At 33.8% G+C, this 19,887-nt stretch overlaps 3 protein-coding genes across 3 annotated transcripts; all 3 read left to right on the plus strand.

Annotated features, from left to right (window-relative positions):
- Positions 1 to 49: 49 nt before the first annotated feature.
- LOC107471909 (NADPH:quinone oxidoreductase) lies at positions 50 to 2,403 on the plus strand. Its single transcript, XM_016091442.3, has 3 exons — positions 50 to 206; positions 276 to 467; positions 1,990 to 2,403. The coding sequence occupies exons 1-3, from the start codon at positions 89 to 91 to the stop codon at positions 2,289 to 2,291; spliced, it is 612 nt and encodes a 203-aa protein (XP_015946928.1). The 5' UTR covers positions 50 to 88; the 3' UTR covers positions 2,292 to 2,403.
- A 4,522-nt stretch (positions 2,404 to 6,925) lies between these two features.
- Positions 6,926 to 13,509, plus strand: LOC107471643 (phosphatidylinositol 4-phosphate 5-kinase 6). Its single transcript, XM_016091133.3, has 8 exons — positions 6,926 to 7,340; positions 7,791 to 8,565; positions 9,587 to 9,754; positions 9,836 to 10,001; positions 10,890 to 11,006; positions 11,085 to 11,278; positions 12,178 to 12,381; positions 13,221 to 13,509. Exons 1-8 carry the CDS (start codon positions 6,926 to 6,928, stop codon positions 13,507 to 13,509), a joined length of 2,328 nt encoding a protein of 775 aa, XP_015946619.3.
- A 2,045-nt stretch (positions 13,510 to 15,554) lies between these two features.
- Positions 15,555 to 17,993, plus strand: LOC107471644 (uncharacterized). Its single transcript, XM_016091134.1, has 2 exons — positions 15,555 to 16,193; positions 16,242 to 17,993. The coding sequence occupies exons 1-2, from the start codon at positions 15,555 to 15,557 to the stop codon at positions 17,991 to 17,993; spliced, it is 2,391 nt and encodes a 796-aa protein (XP_015946620.1).
- Positions 17,994 to 19,887: the final 1,894 nt, after the last annotated feature.

Here is a 19,887-nt window from a genome sequence, read left to right on the forward strand (position 1 = left end):
CTATGCTTTTTTCAAAAAATATAAAATAAAATAAAAAAACTGGTCAAATTGAATTATTATATATACAGAGAGTGAGAAATAAGATCTGATGCATTCGATAATTGGTGGTAGAAGCGCCATGTCTGAAGAGAAAGCAATGATTAAAGTTGCAGCTCTATGCGGCTCTTTGCGCAAAGCTTCTTTCAACAGAGGCCTCCTTCGTGCCGGTAAGTTCATGTAATCGCGAGATTTTAACAGTTTTCGTGAGATTTTGATTTTTGAATTTGTCGATGCAGCCATCGAGCTAAGCCAGGAGCAAATCACAGGGCTCCACGTGGAATTCATAGACACTTCGTCGCTGCCAATGCTCAACACCGATCTTGAACAGAACGGAAGGTTTCCGCCGGAAGTGGAAGAGTTCCGTCAGAAGATTCTAGAAGCTGATTGCTGTTTCTTTGCTTCTCCTGATTATAACTATTCTGTCACTCGTAAGTTTCCCCTTTCTTTTCAGACAGATTCAATTTGTGGACACAGATGAATTTGACTTATCATTTTTCTATTCTAAATTGGAAGATGCTTCAACTTGTGCCGTCTTATCATAAATAGTTGTAGTGGAAAATTATTAAATAATAGATAAATTTAATTAAATTATTATCTAAAGATTTATATCTATTAATTTTACATAAAAAAATTTATTTATATATATATATTTTTAAATTAAAAGAGAGACTAAAATTCAGAATATTTAAATGATTATAAAAAGATTATATCATTTGAATTATAGTTTATTGGTCTAAAAAAATTTTTTCTGTCCTCTTTTATTAACTTCAAAATAGCATGAGGAAATTTATACAATGTGTACAATAGGTTATATGAGTTATAAAATAAATATCACTCATAATATTCAGAATAATCATTCGGATACTAAAAATAATAAATATCTCATGTTATAAAATCACTCATCCCAAAAATTTAAGTTGATTCTTTTCGGATCTAAAACTCTAATGCTATGTCATGGTACCACTCATCCAGAACCTCTGAAAAAAGATAACACTAATAATTATATCTCTAATATTTCATAAACTTCTATTGTACACATTCTATAAATATTCGATTGGCTCTCCGTACCTTTCTAAATAACATTAGTTGAAGGCTTGAAGCTGCATGCTATGGTCACGAGGGTAATTTCATCATGAATCATTTGCTTCCGAAAATTACGTGATTCTCTGATGGGTTGTTGGATACTGTTACACCAAATGTCTCATGCTATGAAGAAAAGAACAAAGTGATTTTTTTATGGGGAGTTGGATACTATTATGCGAAATGTATAATCTTATTTTTGTTAATTTATAAAATCAAGTTAAATATTTCTTTTTATTTTTTTTGCGTACGAATATCTCTTTTTTATAGAATTAATCTTAAGAGAATTTCTTTTAAAATATAAAAGTATTTTATATGCACTAAAAAACAATTAAAAAAAAGTATTTATGTATAATAGAATGTCAAGATATCAATATTCTTAGTTAAAAAGTTATAGTTAGTTAGTGTTAATTGAAATGTAAGATAAAAAAACATATTTGTTATCTCATATCATTTTTTATTTATATTTGAGGAAGTATAGATAATTAATGGAGTATTTGTATAATGTGTACAATAGGAGTTTAGGGATATTCAATTAAGTAAAATATCAGATGTTTATTATTTCTGGTACCGGATGATTATTCTGAATATAATGTGTGTATTGTGTTTGAGAAATTAGTAGTATTTTACTCTGGATATTCATTTTTAACTCATATTTGACTAAATAAATAGTCCATTATACACATTGTATAAATATTTCATTGGCTCCCGAATAATTAAATTTGTAATAGAAGAAGAATTAAATTTGTTTGTTGCATTATAAGTATTGATCCACTACTAAATTTTTGTTATACACCTAACGTAATTGTTAAAATATACAGGACAGATTTAGGTTAATTTTTTTTTTTAATTATGTTTCCTGATTAATAGCTCTCTTGAAGAATGCACTTGACTGGGGTTCAAGACCACCAAACGTGTGGGCTGGAAAAGCAGCCGCAGTGGTAACGGCAGGTGGCGGAGGTGGAAGAGCGCAATACCATCTCCGGCAAATCGGAGTCTTCCTCGATCTGCATTTCATCAACAAGCCGGAGTTCTACTTGAACGCTTTCCAGCCGCCGGTAAAGTTTAACGACGACGGAGACTTGATTGACTCTAGTGCAAGGGAGAGGCTTAAAGATGTGCTACTCTCTTTGCAGGATTTGACTTTGAGACTTCAAGGCAATAAGTCCTGAATTCAACAAAATTTGGAGTGCTTAATGTACTTTCCTTCTTCCTTCATTGTGCTACCACTTTTAAGATGTTGCTAAATTTCTGTTTCAATAATTATGAAAAGTTAGTGTTAAATTCGAATTTGTAACCAAGCTCTACGACCATTGTTATAAGATTCAACCCTCTGGTCAAAAGACTGGTCATTAATTAGTAGCCCATGAAAAACCAACCAATTAAAATGCATACACATGTGAGAGCGTTGAATATATTAAATAAAATAAAAAATAATATATTTTAATAATTTTTTATTAAAATTATTTATTTTAAAGTCATATTTTTATTAAGCCTTTAGTAGTAATTTTTCCTTCTTTGAAATGTATTAAGGAAAACCAGAAGTTATGTTAATTATTTCCCCTGCTAATTCGAGTCAAAAACGCAAAAGAAAAGTTGCATTGTGGAAAAAGAGATTCTTCCATCTCATACTTTTCTTATACTAATTTTAAAAATTGTTTTTTTAAGTAAGTTGTTGAACCTAATTGTTATTTATAATTAACTCTTTTGTAAGAATTTTTTTTGTATGAATATTACTATCAAGGTTGCGAGAACCAAATCAGTTAATAAACTTGTAGAATGATCGGTTCAACAATTTAATAGTCTAATTATGGTTCAATCGAAGTTTAGCCAATTTAGTTAAATATAAAATAAAATTATAAAAAATTAATATATAATTTTTAATATTTAAATTTAATAAATTTCTAACTAAATAAACACATAAATCACATATACACAAATAGTATAAATTACATCTAACAAAATAAAACTTTAGCCATAAAAAAAATATACCTTCAAATTTTTTAGAAATTTTTATGAAGTGGATTATCTCAATAAGAAATTTTTATAAAGTAGAATATCTAAAAAAAATTGCTGGAATTATTGGCATCAATGTATAATTTAATTTTTTTAAAATAAAAAAAAACTATTCTAAACAATTTAACAAAGTATCATCATTCATCAACCATTAACAAAAATATTCTGAAAGTAATAAAAAAAAAAAACAAAACAGCAACAACCAAATTTTTTTTGTTAATCAACAGAATTAAATAGTTAATCAAAATGATTTTTTTTTTTACAATTACAACAACCAGAATTTAATCTATCCAACAATCAGAATCCGGTAGAATATAAAAAACAACAAATCATAATCATTATCATTAACAAAATAAAAAAATATATTGAACTATCGAAAAACTCAAGAAAGAGAAAAAGTAACATAATCAAACACTGTAATTTTTTATGGCGGCAGAGTGAGATAGCGAAGAGTCCACGACGACATAGAGGAATGTTCGCACTTCGCCGTGCGCTCGACAGAGAAAGGGTTCAAAGACAAAGGGGCATAGACGACGAGGACCGAGACGAGTTCAAGGAGGCCGATAACGACAAGGACATAAGTGGCTTGACGACACGATGAGGATAGAGACGGCAACTCCAACAACAGCTTCGAACAGACCTGGCAACGCGAGGAGAAGGGATTCAGGAGGAGAAGAGGGTCGGCCAACGACAACGAGGACAGAAGCGGACTTGACGACACTACAAGGACATAGAAGCTGAGAAGGTGACGGTGTTGTTGGTGGCGGCGGCGCTGGAACTCAGAGGGAGAGAGAGAGGGGTATTTAGTTAGGGTTTTCTTCTAAGATAGAGGGGTAGCTGGGTAGGTTTTATATGGGGGTTTGTTTTTTTTATTAAATTTAAGAGAAAAACTTAAAATAGCACCTGACAATTAACTCAAAAGACAACGAGGCTCTTGAAAAAAAAAATACCAACTCGGCCCCTGAAATTTACTTTAATGGGACTGATTAGCCCCTGTGCCAAAAAAATTCAATGTTATTTTTTTGGCACAAGGGCTAATCAGTCCTCAAAAAATATCAGGGGTCGGGTTGGGTATTTTTTTTCTTGAGAGTTTCGTTGTCCTTTCGAGATAATTGTCAGGGGTCGAATGAGGTATTCACTCTTAATTTAACCTTTGGAAACAGTTAAAAAATCGACCGATTCATTGGTTAACTCTGGATTTGACACTTTGACCGATTTTTTATTGGTCTTTTGCCACACAACTTTTTACATCAACTGAATTGGCCAAAAGACTGTTCCCAATTAATCCAGTCAAATCTGCTGGTTCGGTTCAATTTTCATAACATTAATTATTACACATCGTGGTTCATTTTTAATTATAAAAATATTAAATAATTAATTATTTTAATTAAATTCAACTAAGTCAAATTTATATACGCATTTTTTTCATACGTTATTCTTCTTTCTCCTCCTGTTTTATTATTATTATCATCATCATGATCATCATTATCATCTCCTTTTCCTCCACCTTTTCTTACTCTTCCTTCTCCTCCTTCATTATTATCACCATCATCATCAATTCATCATCATCATCATCTCATCTTCTTCTTCTTATCATCATGTTCTTCTTCTTCTTCTAAAAAATATGAAAAAGAGAAATAGTAGAAAATAATAAAATTTATTATTTTTGAAAATTAATTTTAATCATCAATCTAATTCCTTTACTCTAGTAATCCAAAAACGTACTTTTACCCCATTAATTTAAATATTGGTGGCTAACTGCTGATAAAAAATAATAAATTTTGATAACCATCTAATATTTTTTTAAGAAAAAGTTGCAGCATTCAGTTTTATGTCATCCTCTTCTACGTAATTCTTCTTCGAAGTCATTGTTGTCGTCATCGTAATATTCTTCCAAAAATTAATAAAAAATTTGCAATACTCTATTTTTATGTGTCACGTTTAAAAAATTTTGATGTTAAAATTAAAAAAAATCATATATCACGAATAAAAAATTTCGGTGCTATTTTTTTATTTTATATTTCTCCCAAACTCCTCCTTCTTGTTGTTATAGTTGTTCTTGTTTCATGCTCTCATAATTTTTATTATTTTACCCTTTAAGAAGAATAAAAAAAGTCAAATAAAGGAAAAAAAATTATACAGTTTTTTATTTTTTTTGATTTATTCTTTTTTAACAATAAATACAAAAATAAAAAAAAACGCATAACTTTATAAATAAAAACACATAAATTTTGCATGAAGAAAGAAAAAGAATAAGAAAAAATAAAAGTAAATTGTAACATTATGTTTTATGTGTCACGGTTACGAAATTTTGATATTGAAGATAAAAAATTTGTATGTCGTGGTTAAAAAGTTTTTGTGTTATCTTTTGTTTTATATGTTTTTCTTAAACAACCCCTCCTCCTCCTCCTTCTTATTTTCATAGTTATTTTTATTTCTCACTCATATGATTCTTATTGTTTTATCGTCTAAGAAGAATACAAACAAAAAAATAAAAAAAATCAAACAAAGAAAAAATTATGTAATTTTTTGTTTCATGTTTTGGTTTATTCTCTTTACAATAAACACACAAATTTTTTGAAGAAAAATACAAAACCTTATAAATAAAAAACACAGAAATTATGCACGAAGAAAAAAAAGCAAAAAAAATAAACTATAGCATTAAGTCCATAATTTTAAAAAATTTTGGTGTCAAAATTAAGAAATATTTGTGTCATAATTAAAAAATTTTGATGCTATTTTTTCACGGAAAGAAGAAAAAAGTGTGTGGTTTCATGCGTATACCTGTATGTGAGCGATTTTTGTTGAGTTTGACCCAATTTGTTTAAACTTAATTGATAAAAATATTTAAATATGTAATAAGACTCTTTTTTAATTATTCTTTTGTTTTTAATAATTAAAAGTATAATTTTTATTATAATGTTTTTTTCTCACATAATTCTATAATTTGGTAGTTAAAAGCTAAATCTTTACATATTTTAATTTTGTTTAATAAGAATTTAAGTTACTATATATATAAAAATAAAATTCAAATTTTTAACACTTACTTTAACAAAAGAATTAACTACTTAACTAATTCAAGTTAATTAATGTTATTTTTATTTTATATTATTTTAACCTACTTCAATCAAGCCAGGCCAAAATCGCAGTTAACAATAAAAACTAATGGAAGTAAGAAAACAAAAAATTGGATTAAAAAACACCAAAATTAGACCATAACTATCCCAATATCTCATATGCCAAATATGGAACCATTTTTTCCCTCTTTCTTCCAGCTGTTTGATCTTCTATTACATTTAGGAGCAGAAATCGGAACCACAGAACCGTGCATTGAATTCCTATGATCCAATCCTAACTGAAGAGACAAAAACAAACAAAGAAGAAAGAAAAGAAAGAAAAAAAAACAAAAGAAAAGGAAGTACAAAATAATAAATAACAATAAAAAAGAATCTTGCACAAAAACAATGAGAAAAGAAGACAGTGATTATTCTTTCCAACTAATTAGCCTTTTGTTACACCATCGTTTCTTAGAAAATCTAAACACAAGAATCCCTTCTACAAAACCACATAGGGACAAAAAAGAAGGGTAATCAAGAAACACTCATTTCATTTTCTGTAAGTTTTCCTTCTTTATGGGTTTGTAGCAAAAAAAATTATGTAATTTGTTTTTTATACACATATATTTTATCTGTAGTCTTGTTAGTAAAATTTTTTGAATCCGTCGCTAAAAAAAAAAGTAATGGTGAATAGTAGAAAAATGTGTTCATTCAAAGTGGATACCTTTAAGCGAATGAGCAAAGAGTTTAATGATATTGTAAAGACATGGGAAGCAACTGTTCGAAAAACTACTTCAAAAAAGAAGAGAGGGAACATCATTTTTGGGCCGAAAAGCGTGGCCCATGCAGACGATGAGGACCACCACCAGCGTAACGACGACAACAACGATAACGACGATGATAGTGATCATATTAGTTCTACATCATCAGAGGTTTGCCATGTTGACATGATCCTCCCCAATGGTGACATGTATACCGGCGATCGGCTCGACCAGCTCCCCCATGGCTATGGCAAATACTTATGGACAGATGGGTGCATGTATGTTGGTGAATGGTGCAAAGGTAACATCATGGGACAAGGGAGGTTTAGTTGGCCTAACGGCGCCAAATACGAAGGCGATTTCAAGTGCAGTTTCATGGATGGAGAAGGTACTGTAATGAATAAAAGTGTGTTCGAGGCTCAATTAGAATAGTTTCATTAGTTAGTGTCATATAATATAAAGGATAAATCGCTAAAAATGGACTAAAATTATGTTGATGCTGACAAAAATATTTTCGAATTTCATTTATTGACAAAAATAAATTCAAATAATTTAAAAAACATGTCAACAATATCTAAAGAAAAAACGTGATGTGATTCACTAGTTACCGTCAAAATTTCGCTTGCCACATAGAATCACATCACTCTTTTCTATTAACGTAGAACATCTCAGTTTGCAGATATACATTTTTGTCGATAACAAAATTTGAGGACATTTTTACTAGTAATAAAATTATTCGGGTGTATTTTTGGTCGTTTACTCTGATATAAATATGAATAGAATAATTTTTTCTTTGTAATTCGTCTCTCCTATTTATCTTTCATCTCGTTAATTTCAGGTACTTATGTAGCTTCAAATGGAGATACCTATAAGGGTTCTTGGGTGATGGATTTCCGGCATGGGAATGGAAGCGAGAGCTATTCCAACGGGGATTCTTACGACGGTGAATGGAAGAAGGGACTGAAACATGGTTATGGAAAGTACCATTGGAAAAATGGGAACTTTTATGATGGGCAATGGAAGAATGGATTGTTTAGTAAAGAAGGAACAATGACATTCAACAACGGTGATAGTTATGAAGGGTATTGGGAAGATGGTTTCCCTAAAGGGAACGGTACGTATAGATTCGCCGGCGACGGCGGAATCTACGTCGGAATATGGGGCAAGGATCCTAAGGAACAAAGTGGGACTTATCATCCAAATGATGATGGACCAAAGATTGAATTGGACCCACGTGAAATGTTATATGAAGCATTATCAAGTAGCAAGTGTGAGATTCGTGTGTGTGAAGAGGTTTCAATTTACCCTTCACAAAAAGCATTGAATTTGGGTGGGTTTGAAGAAGAATATAAATGTAATAATAATAAGGGTTTGAGGCCAAGGTGGATGTCAATGGATGCAAGGTTTGATAATTGTAGCTTTGAAGAATGTGATGATGGTGGTAGAAAATCAGAGTTTGGATTTGATGCTTTAAGTGATCACTCTTCTGTTCCAAGTTGGCGTAAATCAACATCACCTTTGTTGAGAATTAATGCAACTACAAGACAAGGTGAAACCATATCCAAAGGTCACAAAAACTATGAACTCATGTTGAACCTTCAGTTAGGTATCAGGTATTAATAATAATCATATATACTTGTTAATATCTTCATTTAAATTTTCATCTCATACTTGCTTCTGGTGAATATTATAAATTGTCTTTCAAATCAGTAAAAATTAGTCTTTATGTATTTATGTATACACTTTCGGTATGTATTTTGCATGATTCTAAGAATCAAATTGAATCAGCCGGATCAGTCGGTCAATTAAAAACTGATTAAAAATTCAGTTTGGTTCAAGCAAAATCCATTGGTAACAAAAAACGGCCACAAAATAAAAAAATGATTAAATCTATATTTTTTCAATAGTTAACTAGTTTAAAACAATAAAATATAAAAATTCACTTTTTTTTTTAAAAAAATATGTATATTATACATAAATATATTATTTTATTATACTCGCTTCAATCCCGTTTAAAACTAAACTTTTGAATTTCTAATTCTGTCAGTTTAATAATCGATTCAATTTTCAAAATTTTAGTATTTTATGCTCTAATATATATTCTTTATAAGTAATTAGTTTAATGGTTAATTTTTAATAGGTTAAATTACACAGTTGGTCCTTATACTTTCAGTGAAATTATAAATTAGTCCCTACACTTTAAAAGTTTGTAATTAGGTCCTTAAAGAAAATTAAAATTTGTAATTTAGTCCCCGCCATTCAGAAAGTGTTTGATTTAACAGAATATTCTCAGCATATTCTCTATTTTAACAGAATATTCTCAGCATATGCTGAGAATATTCTGTTAAATCAACACTTTTTGAACGGTAAGGACTAAATTGTAAATTTTAATTCTCTTTAGGGGCCCAATTACAAACTTTTAAAGTGTAGAGACTAATTTATAATTTCACTCAAAATATAGGGACAACTGTATAATTTAACCTTTTTAATATACACATATTATTGTCTTTTACTGTATATTTTAAAAAAGTGGTTGATATAATATAACAACAAATATTTTATGTACATACAACATAATTAATATTTTATATTTTTTTCACGGCAAAGTTATTAATTTCTTGTGCCATAGCATAGGCATTCTGTTGGAAAACATGCTCCAAGTGCATCACTTGATTTGAAGTCTTCTGCATTTGATCCCAAAGAAAAAGTATGGACTAAATTTCCACCAAAAGGATCCAAGCACACACCACCTCATTCATCTTGTGAATTTAGATGGAAAGACTATTGTCCTGTAGTTTTCAGGTATATATCAATCTTATCTAATACTTTAAATTTTAGAGATAAATATATAATTTTATAGTAACTATTTTGTTACATTTGTAGGGCTTTGAGAAAATTGTTCAAAGTTGATCCTGCTGATTACATGATATCAATATGTGGAAATGATGCTCTTCGGGAGCTCTCATCTCCTGGAAAAAGTGGAAGTTTCTTTTACTTAACTAATGATGATCGCTATATGATAAAGACAATGAAAAAAGCAGAAGTAAAAGTGAGTTCTATTATAAATTTTTTATTTTCGGTTTATTTAATTTCAATGACTAAATACTTATTAGTAGTTTTTGATATTCATGACTGTATTGATTTAGTTTTTGAAGTCTCAATTGAGTTATTAACGTCATCTAGATTAAGTTTTCAGGTAATATAGTGGTTTTTCGATCATGTTTTATCAGTGACTTAGGATCAGTTGGGGAAAGCAACTTAATTAAGTTCTTTTTGGAAAAATAGGTTAAACAATAAATTGATATATTAAAAGTAGCTTATAAATAAGTTATTTTGTATTTAGATTTTTAATTCTAAAAGTGCTTATTTTATAGAAATGTGATAAAAATAGTAATATTATGAGAGATGTCATTTTTTTTAACTTCTCTATAAATTCCTAAATAACTTCTTAAAAAGTTGCAATTTAATTTTAAAAATTGTACTAGACATTAATACTATTACTTTTTATAAGTTAAAAGTTCAAAAAAATTACTTTTAAAACTTCCCAAACTGGCACTTAGTAAATAGAGTGATGAGCTAATACAATTTAACCGCATTGAAAAATAGTGAAACGACGTCATTTGCTTTTGGCGCTCAATCAAATATATGGCCACAACTATTAAAATAACATCGTTTTTGTTTTAATTGGACGCTGAAAGCAAACAATGTCATTTTATTATTGTCCACCGTAACAAAAGAGTGCTAATTCATCACTCTATTTGCTGAGTCGCTGTCAAAAAGAAGTCGAAAGACAACTATATTGCTTAGAGTTTAATTTCAAAAATGACAATAATATTATTTAAATTTTAGGAATCAAATTGATAACTCTTTAATTAGAACATAATTGATATATTAATTTTGAATCCAAACATTAGTTTTGTTTTCCATGATATTGTAGGTTTTTCTTAGAATGCTACCGGCTTATTATAAACATGTGAGGGGTTTTGAGAACACTCTAATCACAAAGTTTTATGGGCTTCATTGTGTTAAACTAACTGGAACAGGACATAAGAAGGTAACAACACTAAGGTGCGTAGAAACTTTCACTTTGATGTATTAGCTTTTATTATTAATTTAATTTTACAAATTGTAGGTTCGATTTGTCATAATGGGAAACCTATTTTGTTCTGATTATGCCATTCATCGCCGATTTGACTTAAAAGGTTCAACCTTTGGCCGTACAACTGATAAATCTGAGCAAGAAATTGACCCAACAACAATTCTTAAGGATCTTGACCTCAATTTTATATTTCGCCTACAAAAATCTTACTTCCAAGAATTTTGCAGGTGAATTTTATATCTTCTTTTTTTTAGTTTAATTATTTTATTTTTCTATAGTTTTCCTACATTTTTAGTTAGTTATTTTATTTTATTTTTTAATTGAGTTCTTATATTATTTTTTATTTTGTAATTAGATTTTTTTATGTTAAAAACGTTTAAATTAATAGAATATTTTTATCAAAATACATCCGGTCAAAGATTTAATTAAGTTTTTAATTATGAATACTTTTAATTTACGAGAAGATATTCAGATAACTTTAATATTTTTTACACCAGACAAAACTTAATTATAAAATTATAAATAGTGTAGAGATCCAATTAAAAAAAATATAGAAATTTAATTACAAATTTGTTAAAATTATAGGAACCAACAAAATAATTAAAATTTTTCCTTTTCTTGTTGTTGTTTATAATAATTTATGTTTTGAACAAACTGCTGTCGTCTTAACAGAGAAATACTCGTAACAATACAAAAATAAAAAGGGAACATGGAGGTTTAAAGAATATTAGAGATATAACTATTAGTGTTACCTTTTTCAATCAGCATAAGCCTCTGGGATGAGTGGTATCATGACATGGGATGAGTTTGATCTGAAAGGTCAAGAGTTTGATTTTTGGTGAACTTCAAAATCAGTTTAAGCTTTTGGGATGAGTAGTTTTATGACATAAGATGTTTATTATCCCTAATAGAAGTCAAATAAAAAAATATATATTTTGCAAATACTAAAGGAAAACACTCACATATTTTACATCATTATATGCAACCATTTAAGCCTTATTTTTATTTTTTTTTATTAAAATGTGGCTTATATATATTGACTTAACATTTGAAGTACAAAATATTGATAAATGAGTTGATAATATATTAATATTTCTAATAAATTTGAAATAAAAAACTGATACAGGCAAGTGGATAAGGATTGTGAGTTCTTAGAACAAGAGAGAATCATGGATTATAGTATGCTGGTTGGTCTTCACTTCAGAGAAACAACAAGTGATGGCAGTGTCACACCTTCATCAAGAGCTCTCACCCCAACTCCTCACTTTGACAATGATGCCCTTCGCCTATCTTCTCTTCACATTGATAATCTAAATGAAGATCCTAACCGGTGTGTATATATATAACTTCAATTTATAAAGATCTTTATAATTATTTCCTTAACCCATTTAAAGAACTATAGCAAATGGATCAAAAAAACTCATTCAAAATTAAATGAGAGTTTAATTTTTAAGAAGTTGTTAATTTATTATTTTTGAGAGTAGATTAAATCACTAAAGTAACCCTTAAAATTTATGCTTTAGATCGATTTAGTTTCTGAAATTTTAAATGTATTATTATTATCCCTAAAAATTGATTTTTGGGTAACAGTAGTTCTTTGACCTTTTTTCGACCATAACTCAGCAAATGAAATGATGAGCTAACATACGAATGTCATGTTGGACACTAGTGAAATGACGTTGTTTATTTTTGGTGCACAATGAAAATAGATGCAACGTCATTTTGATATATGTGGGCATCTAAATGACGTGATATCTTTCATTGGGTGCCAAATACAAACGACAACGTTTCACTAGTATTTAGCGTGGTATTTGAATGCCAGCTCATCACTTCTTTTGCAGAGTCACTATCGAAAAGAAGCCAAGAATCAATATGTTGTCAAAAAATCAATTTTTAAGATGATAATAATGCAATTAGGATTTCAATAACCAAATTAATACATGACGTCAATTTCAATGACCACTTTAAAATTTGTCTCTAAAATTGACACTTATATTTGATATTTTCTTCACTATTTTTCCTCCATTTAGATTTGAACAAATGATAGTAGGCTTACACCATATATTGGTTTGGCATGACAACATACTTTGGTTCTCTCATCTAATTTATGTTTCTCTTTAGTTAAATTTCTTGAAAAACATTTAATTTGTACTATGTTTATTGTTCTAGGCCGATTCATCTTGGTATAAATATGTCGGCACGAGCCGAAACGACGACGCGAAGAAGCAGCACAGATTCCCTTGAGTTGGTGGGAGAACCAACCGGGGAGTTTTATGAGATTGTCATCTTCTTTGGTATCATAGATATATTACAAGAGTATGACATTAATAAAAAGCTTGAACATGCATATAAATCATTTCAATATGATCCAACTTCAATATCTGCAGTTGATCCAAACTTATACTCCAAACGCTTTCGTGATTTTATTTTCAGAGTTTTTGTGGAAGATATATTGTAATTAAGAGTGTAATTTTGATGCAAAAACATTCATCTTATTAGTGAGTGATTCACATGATATATGTATTTTCTTAGGTTTTTTACTGCTGTCGCGAAATTGAACTCCGTTTAAGGGTTTGTCGCTTGCTTAAGCACTATACATGTATTTTCTTAAATTTGTTCATTTTTGTAGTCACAAAAGATGTATGTTGTATAGGGTAGACCAATAATGTTGTGATGCCTTTCCTTTTTCTTTTTTGGTCAGGGTGTTGTGATGCCTTTTCCAATTGTAAATAGTATGACAACAAAAAGGCCCAAAAAGATAGTTAAAAAATGAAATAGAATTTTTTTAAGGCCCTTTGGGGATTTCGACAGAGTAAAAAATGTGCAAAAACATATGAGAAGGGTTGTGAATTAGTGAATTACATGATCAGGTTTTCGTGTGCAAAGCCATTGCATGTAATTTTTGTGATCTTTTTGTGATTTATTTTTTATTTGGAAAAAGTTAATTCTAAGCTTGTAGGGTGGTGTCTAACAATGTTTTCCGTCCCAAAAAAAAAGTGGGACAATTTCTATATAAAAAAAAACATGTTACACAAATACTAGGATGACCCCGTATCAGATCGGATCGGATTTAATATTTGGAATTTTTAATGTTGGATCCGATCCGATCCACACATTTACGGATCAGATCGAATATCGGATATATCTGCAAAACATAAAAATATTTTTAAAATTTTACTTTTATTAAAAACATATCAATAAAATTTATTTTTTCTATTCCTTTAAATATATTTACTCTTAAAATAATATTAAACATACTTTTTTTAAATAATAAATTAAAACAATACAATATATATGATAATTATTAGTTTAAATAAAACATAAAAAGAATATTTACTTATTTATTTTTTTATTTTTATAGATATGCGGATATGCGGATCGGATATGCAAATACTAACACAAAATTCGCAATCCGATCTTATCAGTATGTAGATCTGATCCAATCCGATCCGAAAGTCTTGCGGATCGGATCCATATCCACAATTTTCATATCGGATTTAGATAAATACCACGGATATGCAGATCGAATTCGATCCATGAACACCCCTAATAGATACATAATTGAAAGCCTTCTCTCTATGAAAATGTTTTGATGATGAATATATGAGTTGTCCTTGAATTAAGGAGTTGGAAATCCTTTCTTATTGTGATCAATAGTTAAAGTCATTTTAAGGAAGATTAATAGCAATTTTATTTACTCAATCTAACGTGATAAAAAATAAAATGTTAACGTGGCAAAAAATATTATGTTAATATTTAATTTGTCACATCATTACTTAGCAAAATAAATTAATAATGAATACTAAAATAGATGATTTTAAAAATTTTATTGAATAACAAGATATATTAAAAAATATAAATTTTATGAGAAGAGTAAAAACTTATTTAAATAACGAGAAATCAAAACTTAGGCTAGTGGTCCCCTTTCTCAATATCTCATAGACTCATGTGAAGAAATACATAATGGATTTCGTTATTATTGTTGTATTCCATAAACAAAAAGGACAAGAAATTATGGATGACCACCTTATTTTAAGGGTAAAAAACCCAAATGAGCCAAGGAGAGCTCAAAATTACCTAATTAAGCCAAATCAAAAATCCATACATGAATCAATCAGGACGAATTATTATATAATTCGAATCAATATGATTCGAATTATAATTACATGTAATTCAAATTGATATGATTCGAATTACTAGGAAGGCAACAAATGAATGAAGTTCGAAACAAGTTGTTTCGAATTACCTCAACATAATTCGAATTTAGTTAATTCGAATTACTAGGAAGACACATTGTTAAGTAATTCGAAACAAGTTGTTTCGAATTACACTTAGCTAATTCGAATCTAGTTAATTCGAATTACTAGGTTAGGTTGTGATATCTAGGTTAGCTTGTGTTACTACGTAATTCGAAACATATAGATTCGAATTATATATATATAGTGCGAGCCAGGGCTGTATATATATGCTGTGAACTCATGTTGCTCTCAAGAAAGAGGGGAGATGGCTAGTGAGGAGAGTTTCCTAGTTCTGGTACATTACAGAGGGTCGATTAAGAGAAAAACTCGGTCCGGCGTGAAGTTCACTGATAAGGATCCCCTATGTATTATCGTGACGCCGACAACCACCTACGATGCACTTGTTAGCTCTGTGCTGGAGAAGCTGGGTCTTGAAGGCGTTAAAAGGGTCAAGAAGTTTTTCTACCGCATTCCAACAGCGGTGCTCCATGACACCGTGAAGTTTGATTGTTTCACAATCGGTAGTGACGAGGACTTGCAGATTATGTTTCTTTGTCGTAGGCAGTTTCCCGAGGTAAGGACACCAGAGCTGTTGGCAAAGTTGGTTGATGTGGTACTGACTGAAGTACAGTGTCCTCCTCCGGCTGGTGTTGGCGAGGGATTGTGTGATGATCCAGATGATGATGAAGTCGAGCCGGATATTATCGCTGATGAAAGCGGCGATGATGTTGGAACTACTGTTCCGACAAGGGCTACAGGTGGATCTAGTTCTGGGACACAGCAGTATCCACCCCATTTTTCGTCGTTGGACCTGGATGCCATGCGGCAGGACGACAATGCTCTGCAGGCCTCAGGATTTGGTGCTAGAGATACCGAGGGGTCTGCCGGTATGAATGAGTTCCAGGTTGGCCAACAATTTTAGGATAAAGATGAGGCGCTGTTGAGTGTGAAGACGTACAGTATCCGCCGAGGGGTCCAGTACAAGGTCGTTGAGTCTGACTACCGCAGGTATGTGGGAAAGTGTTCTGAGTTTGGGAATGGGTGCACATGGCTAATTCGGTTGAGTATCCGACAGCGGAAGGGTATCTGGGAAGTGAAGCGATACAACGGACCGCATACATGTCTTGCCAGCTCCATCTCCAGCGACCATAGGAGTCTGGACTACCATGTCATATCCACCTTCATTATGCCGATGGTTAGGGCTGATGCAGCTGTGAACATCAAGGTGCTTCAAAATGCCACGGCCTCACACTTTGGGTTCAGCCCTACGTACAGGAGGGTATGGATGGCGAAGCAGAAGGCCGTTGCCGTCATATATGGGGACTGGGACGAGTCGTACAATGAGCTCCCTAGGTGGGTTTTAGGAGTTCAGCTGACGATGCCTGGCACTGTAGCCGTCCTCAGGACTTGCCCTGTTCGAGTTGGGGGACAGGTTGACGATTCTCAGGTTTATTTTCATAGGCTGTTCTGGACTTTCCCCCCTTGTATCCAGGCATTCCGTCATTGCAAGCCTTTGGTGAGTATTGATGGCACCCATTTATATGGGAAGTATGGGGGAAAACTGCTAGTCGCCATTGCACAAGACGGAAACTCGAACATCCTCCCCGTGGCATTTGCACTAGTTGAGGGTGAGAATGCTGAGTCATGGTCTTTCTTTCATTCCCACCTCCGTGAGCACGTGACACCTCAGCCGGGTCTGTTAGTTATTTCAGATAGGCATAACGGCATCAAGGCAGCCCTCGAGGCTCCGGATGGGGGATGGCTACCGCCTGCTGCGTACCGGGCGTTCTGCATTCGACACGTTGCAGCGAATTTTGCCTTGACGTTCAAGGGAAAAGATGCCCGGAGGCTTCTTGTTAACGCCGCATATGCCAAGACCGAGGTGGAGTTCGATTACTGGTTTGACATTCTGCACTCTGAGAATCCGGCAATGTGTGACTGGGCGAACCGAATCGAGTATTCGTTGTGGACACAGCACTATGATGAGGGTCGGAGATTCGGGCACATGACGACCAATATTTCGGAATGTGTCAACTCAATCCTGAAGGGGGTTAGAAACCTCCCTGTATGCTCCCTGGTGAAGGCCACATACGGAAGGCTTGCTGAGCTATTTGTCCGTAAGGGGAGGGAGGCCGAGGCTCAGATGGGTACTGGACAACAATTCAGTCAATACCTAGTAAAGTGTATCGAGGCCAACCTGAGGACAGCCAGGCACTTCACGGTCACTGTTTACGACAGGGATAACTCGGAGTACACCGTTGCTGAGACGACTCCGACAGGTTCATTCTCTCTTGGTACGTACAGGGTCTCATTAGGGTCTAAGACTTGTGATTGTGGATACTTCCAAGCACTTCATTTTCCCTGTCCGCACGCACTGGCATGCTGTGCGTATTCACGGCTTACATGGCAGCCTTACGTCCACGAGGTATATCGCCTTAGCTCCGTTTTCGGTGTCTATCAGATGGGATTTGCCCCTCCCATTCCGGAGGGTTTCTGGCCACCTTATGCCGGGCCTACCGTTATACCGGATCCGAGTATGAGGCGTGCGAGGGAGGGTCGTCCTAGATCCACCAGAATTCGAACCAACATGGATGAAGCAGATCCGAACCGGCCAAAGAGATGTGGCCTCTGCAGGCAGCCAGGTCACACCAAGCGTAGTTGTCCACAAGCCGCAGGCCCCAGCCGGACTGCTGCAAATCAGTAGGCGATTTGCTATGTATGTGTTTGTTTGTTAATGTATTAGCACTTGTCTTCTATTTGTTTTTAACTTTTAATGTATTACAACTTGTCTGGAACTACTTTGTTTCGTATGCGTAATGAAACTTGTTATTTGTACCAAATATTTCTGTTGAATGTCTTTTAAATCATTGACATTTATAACTAGAACAAACAACATTATATCATGGTATGACTGATAACGAATAACATAACATGAAACTATAAATCATAACATAAAAGTAGAATACATCGACGTAAATGACATAACAAAACATGAGAGTACATAACATAAAATCAAATAACATAATAAGAAAGTACATACCATAACAATGATAACCAACCAACAAAGTACACAATATAAATATGACAACAAGACATACACCACTATCCATGAATCATCTAAACAGGTGCGATCCAGTGCCGCAACGGCGTGGCACCCGTGTCCGGTAGCCCCTACGAATAAGTGGCTCCTCATCCTCAATCGACTCGTCGCTGTCATCCGGAACTGGCTGTCTCGGGGTCATAGGCGCAACATGGACGGGTCTGAATGACGACGGGCCGGCAACTGAGTGTGATCCAATACTCTGCGCCGATGCTGGGGTCCTTGCTGGGGTCCTACCCATGGCAAAAGGATGCGCAGGAGCTACCGTGGCAGGCTCATTCAGATCAACGTCCAGCGGTGCCTGTGTCCCTGTCGTATGAACCCGTCCGGCTGCAGCCTCATCCTCCTGCATGATGGTCCGGATATCCTCAAGGAAATGTGGTCCACCAAACTCGTGCACAATGCCATCACTAGCTAGTAAGTCTCCAAACATCGAGCCAGGACTCACCCATGGAGTACTATCCTGAAGGGTATGATCATCACCGGGAACACCTACGAAGTAATCTCCAAGACCTCCACCACTAAGCCCAGCATCAGTGTGACTCGTGGGATCTCCCATACCAGATCCAGGGGACCCACCATCATGCCCGCCCTGATGGGCCCTATCAACCCCCGCAACATGACCTCTCCCAGGCATATGGGCACCCTGTCTAGCAGCACCAACCCTCCTCCTGCCTCCACGACCACCAACTCTCCCCCCACCCCTAATTGGGTCGTCTCCGGCATCCATAGCCTGATCTACCCAGTTCCACTCACGCTGGCTACGACGTGCCCCAACTCGTGCTCTCCTATCAATACGACGTCTGTCAGGAACATCCTCGACCCGGTCCATGTCTGGAAGTCGGCCTGCACCCCTCTGCGTCGCCTCATCTGGAATAGGAACACCTCTCGGATCCCCCAGTAACATCTCCGGCGACAAAAATCTCTTTCCGTGCTGACACCACCATGTCAAGAACTCATGTGACGGTCCGGGGTCGGGCACGATGTCAAACTGTAGAATATGATCAGCACGCTCCTGCCAGTGAAGATGCCAGTCAGGGTACTGTGCCGGGAACCAACGGTCACCTCCTCTCCCGTCCTTCGACATCAGGAAGTCGATGTTCAGGGCGGGATACGGTATGGGCTGAACGCCGCCAAACTGAGGTAAAACTCTATCAACCTGATGCCACTCGACAACCGCAAAATAAATCAGGGACGTCCTGCATCGCCATAACATCGTATGCCGAGGCTCCAACACCTCAGGATGGACAACCTGGATGACGTCGACTGCGCTATAGGGCATCCATATGAACTGAAAAAATCAAAATCAAATCGTTTGTACTTTCAGTTAAGTGATATAAACTGAAACAATGACTTGAGATACATATAAGTTCTGCTTACTTACCTGCCGAGGCTGTAACAAGTCGATCTTCATGCTAGCCATCTGTACCCGAGGTCCCTTGTTGCTAATCCCAGGGTTGTAACCAGACCATCTGCGTACAAGAAAACAGAAGAATAT

This window comes from Arachis duranensis, chromosome 10 (genome assembly GCF_000817695.3).
Source record: "Arachis duranensis cultivar V14167 chromosome 10, aradu.V14167.gnm2.J7QH, whole genome shotgun sequence".
NCBI lineage: Eukaryota > Viridiplantae > Streptophyta > Magnoliopsida > Fabales > Fabaceae > Arachis > Arachis duranensis.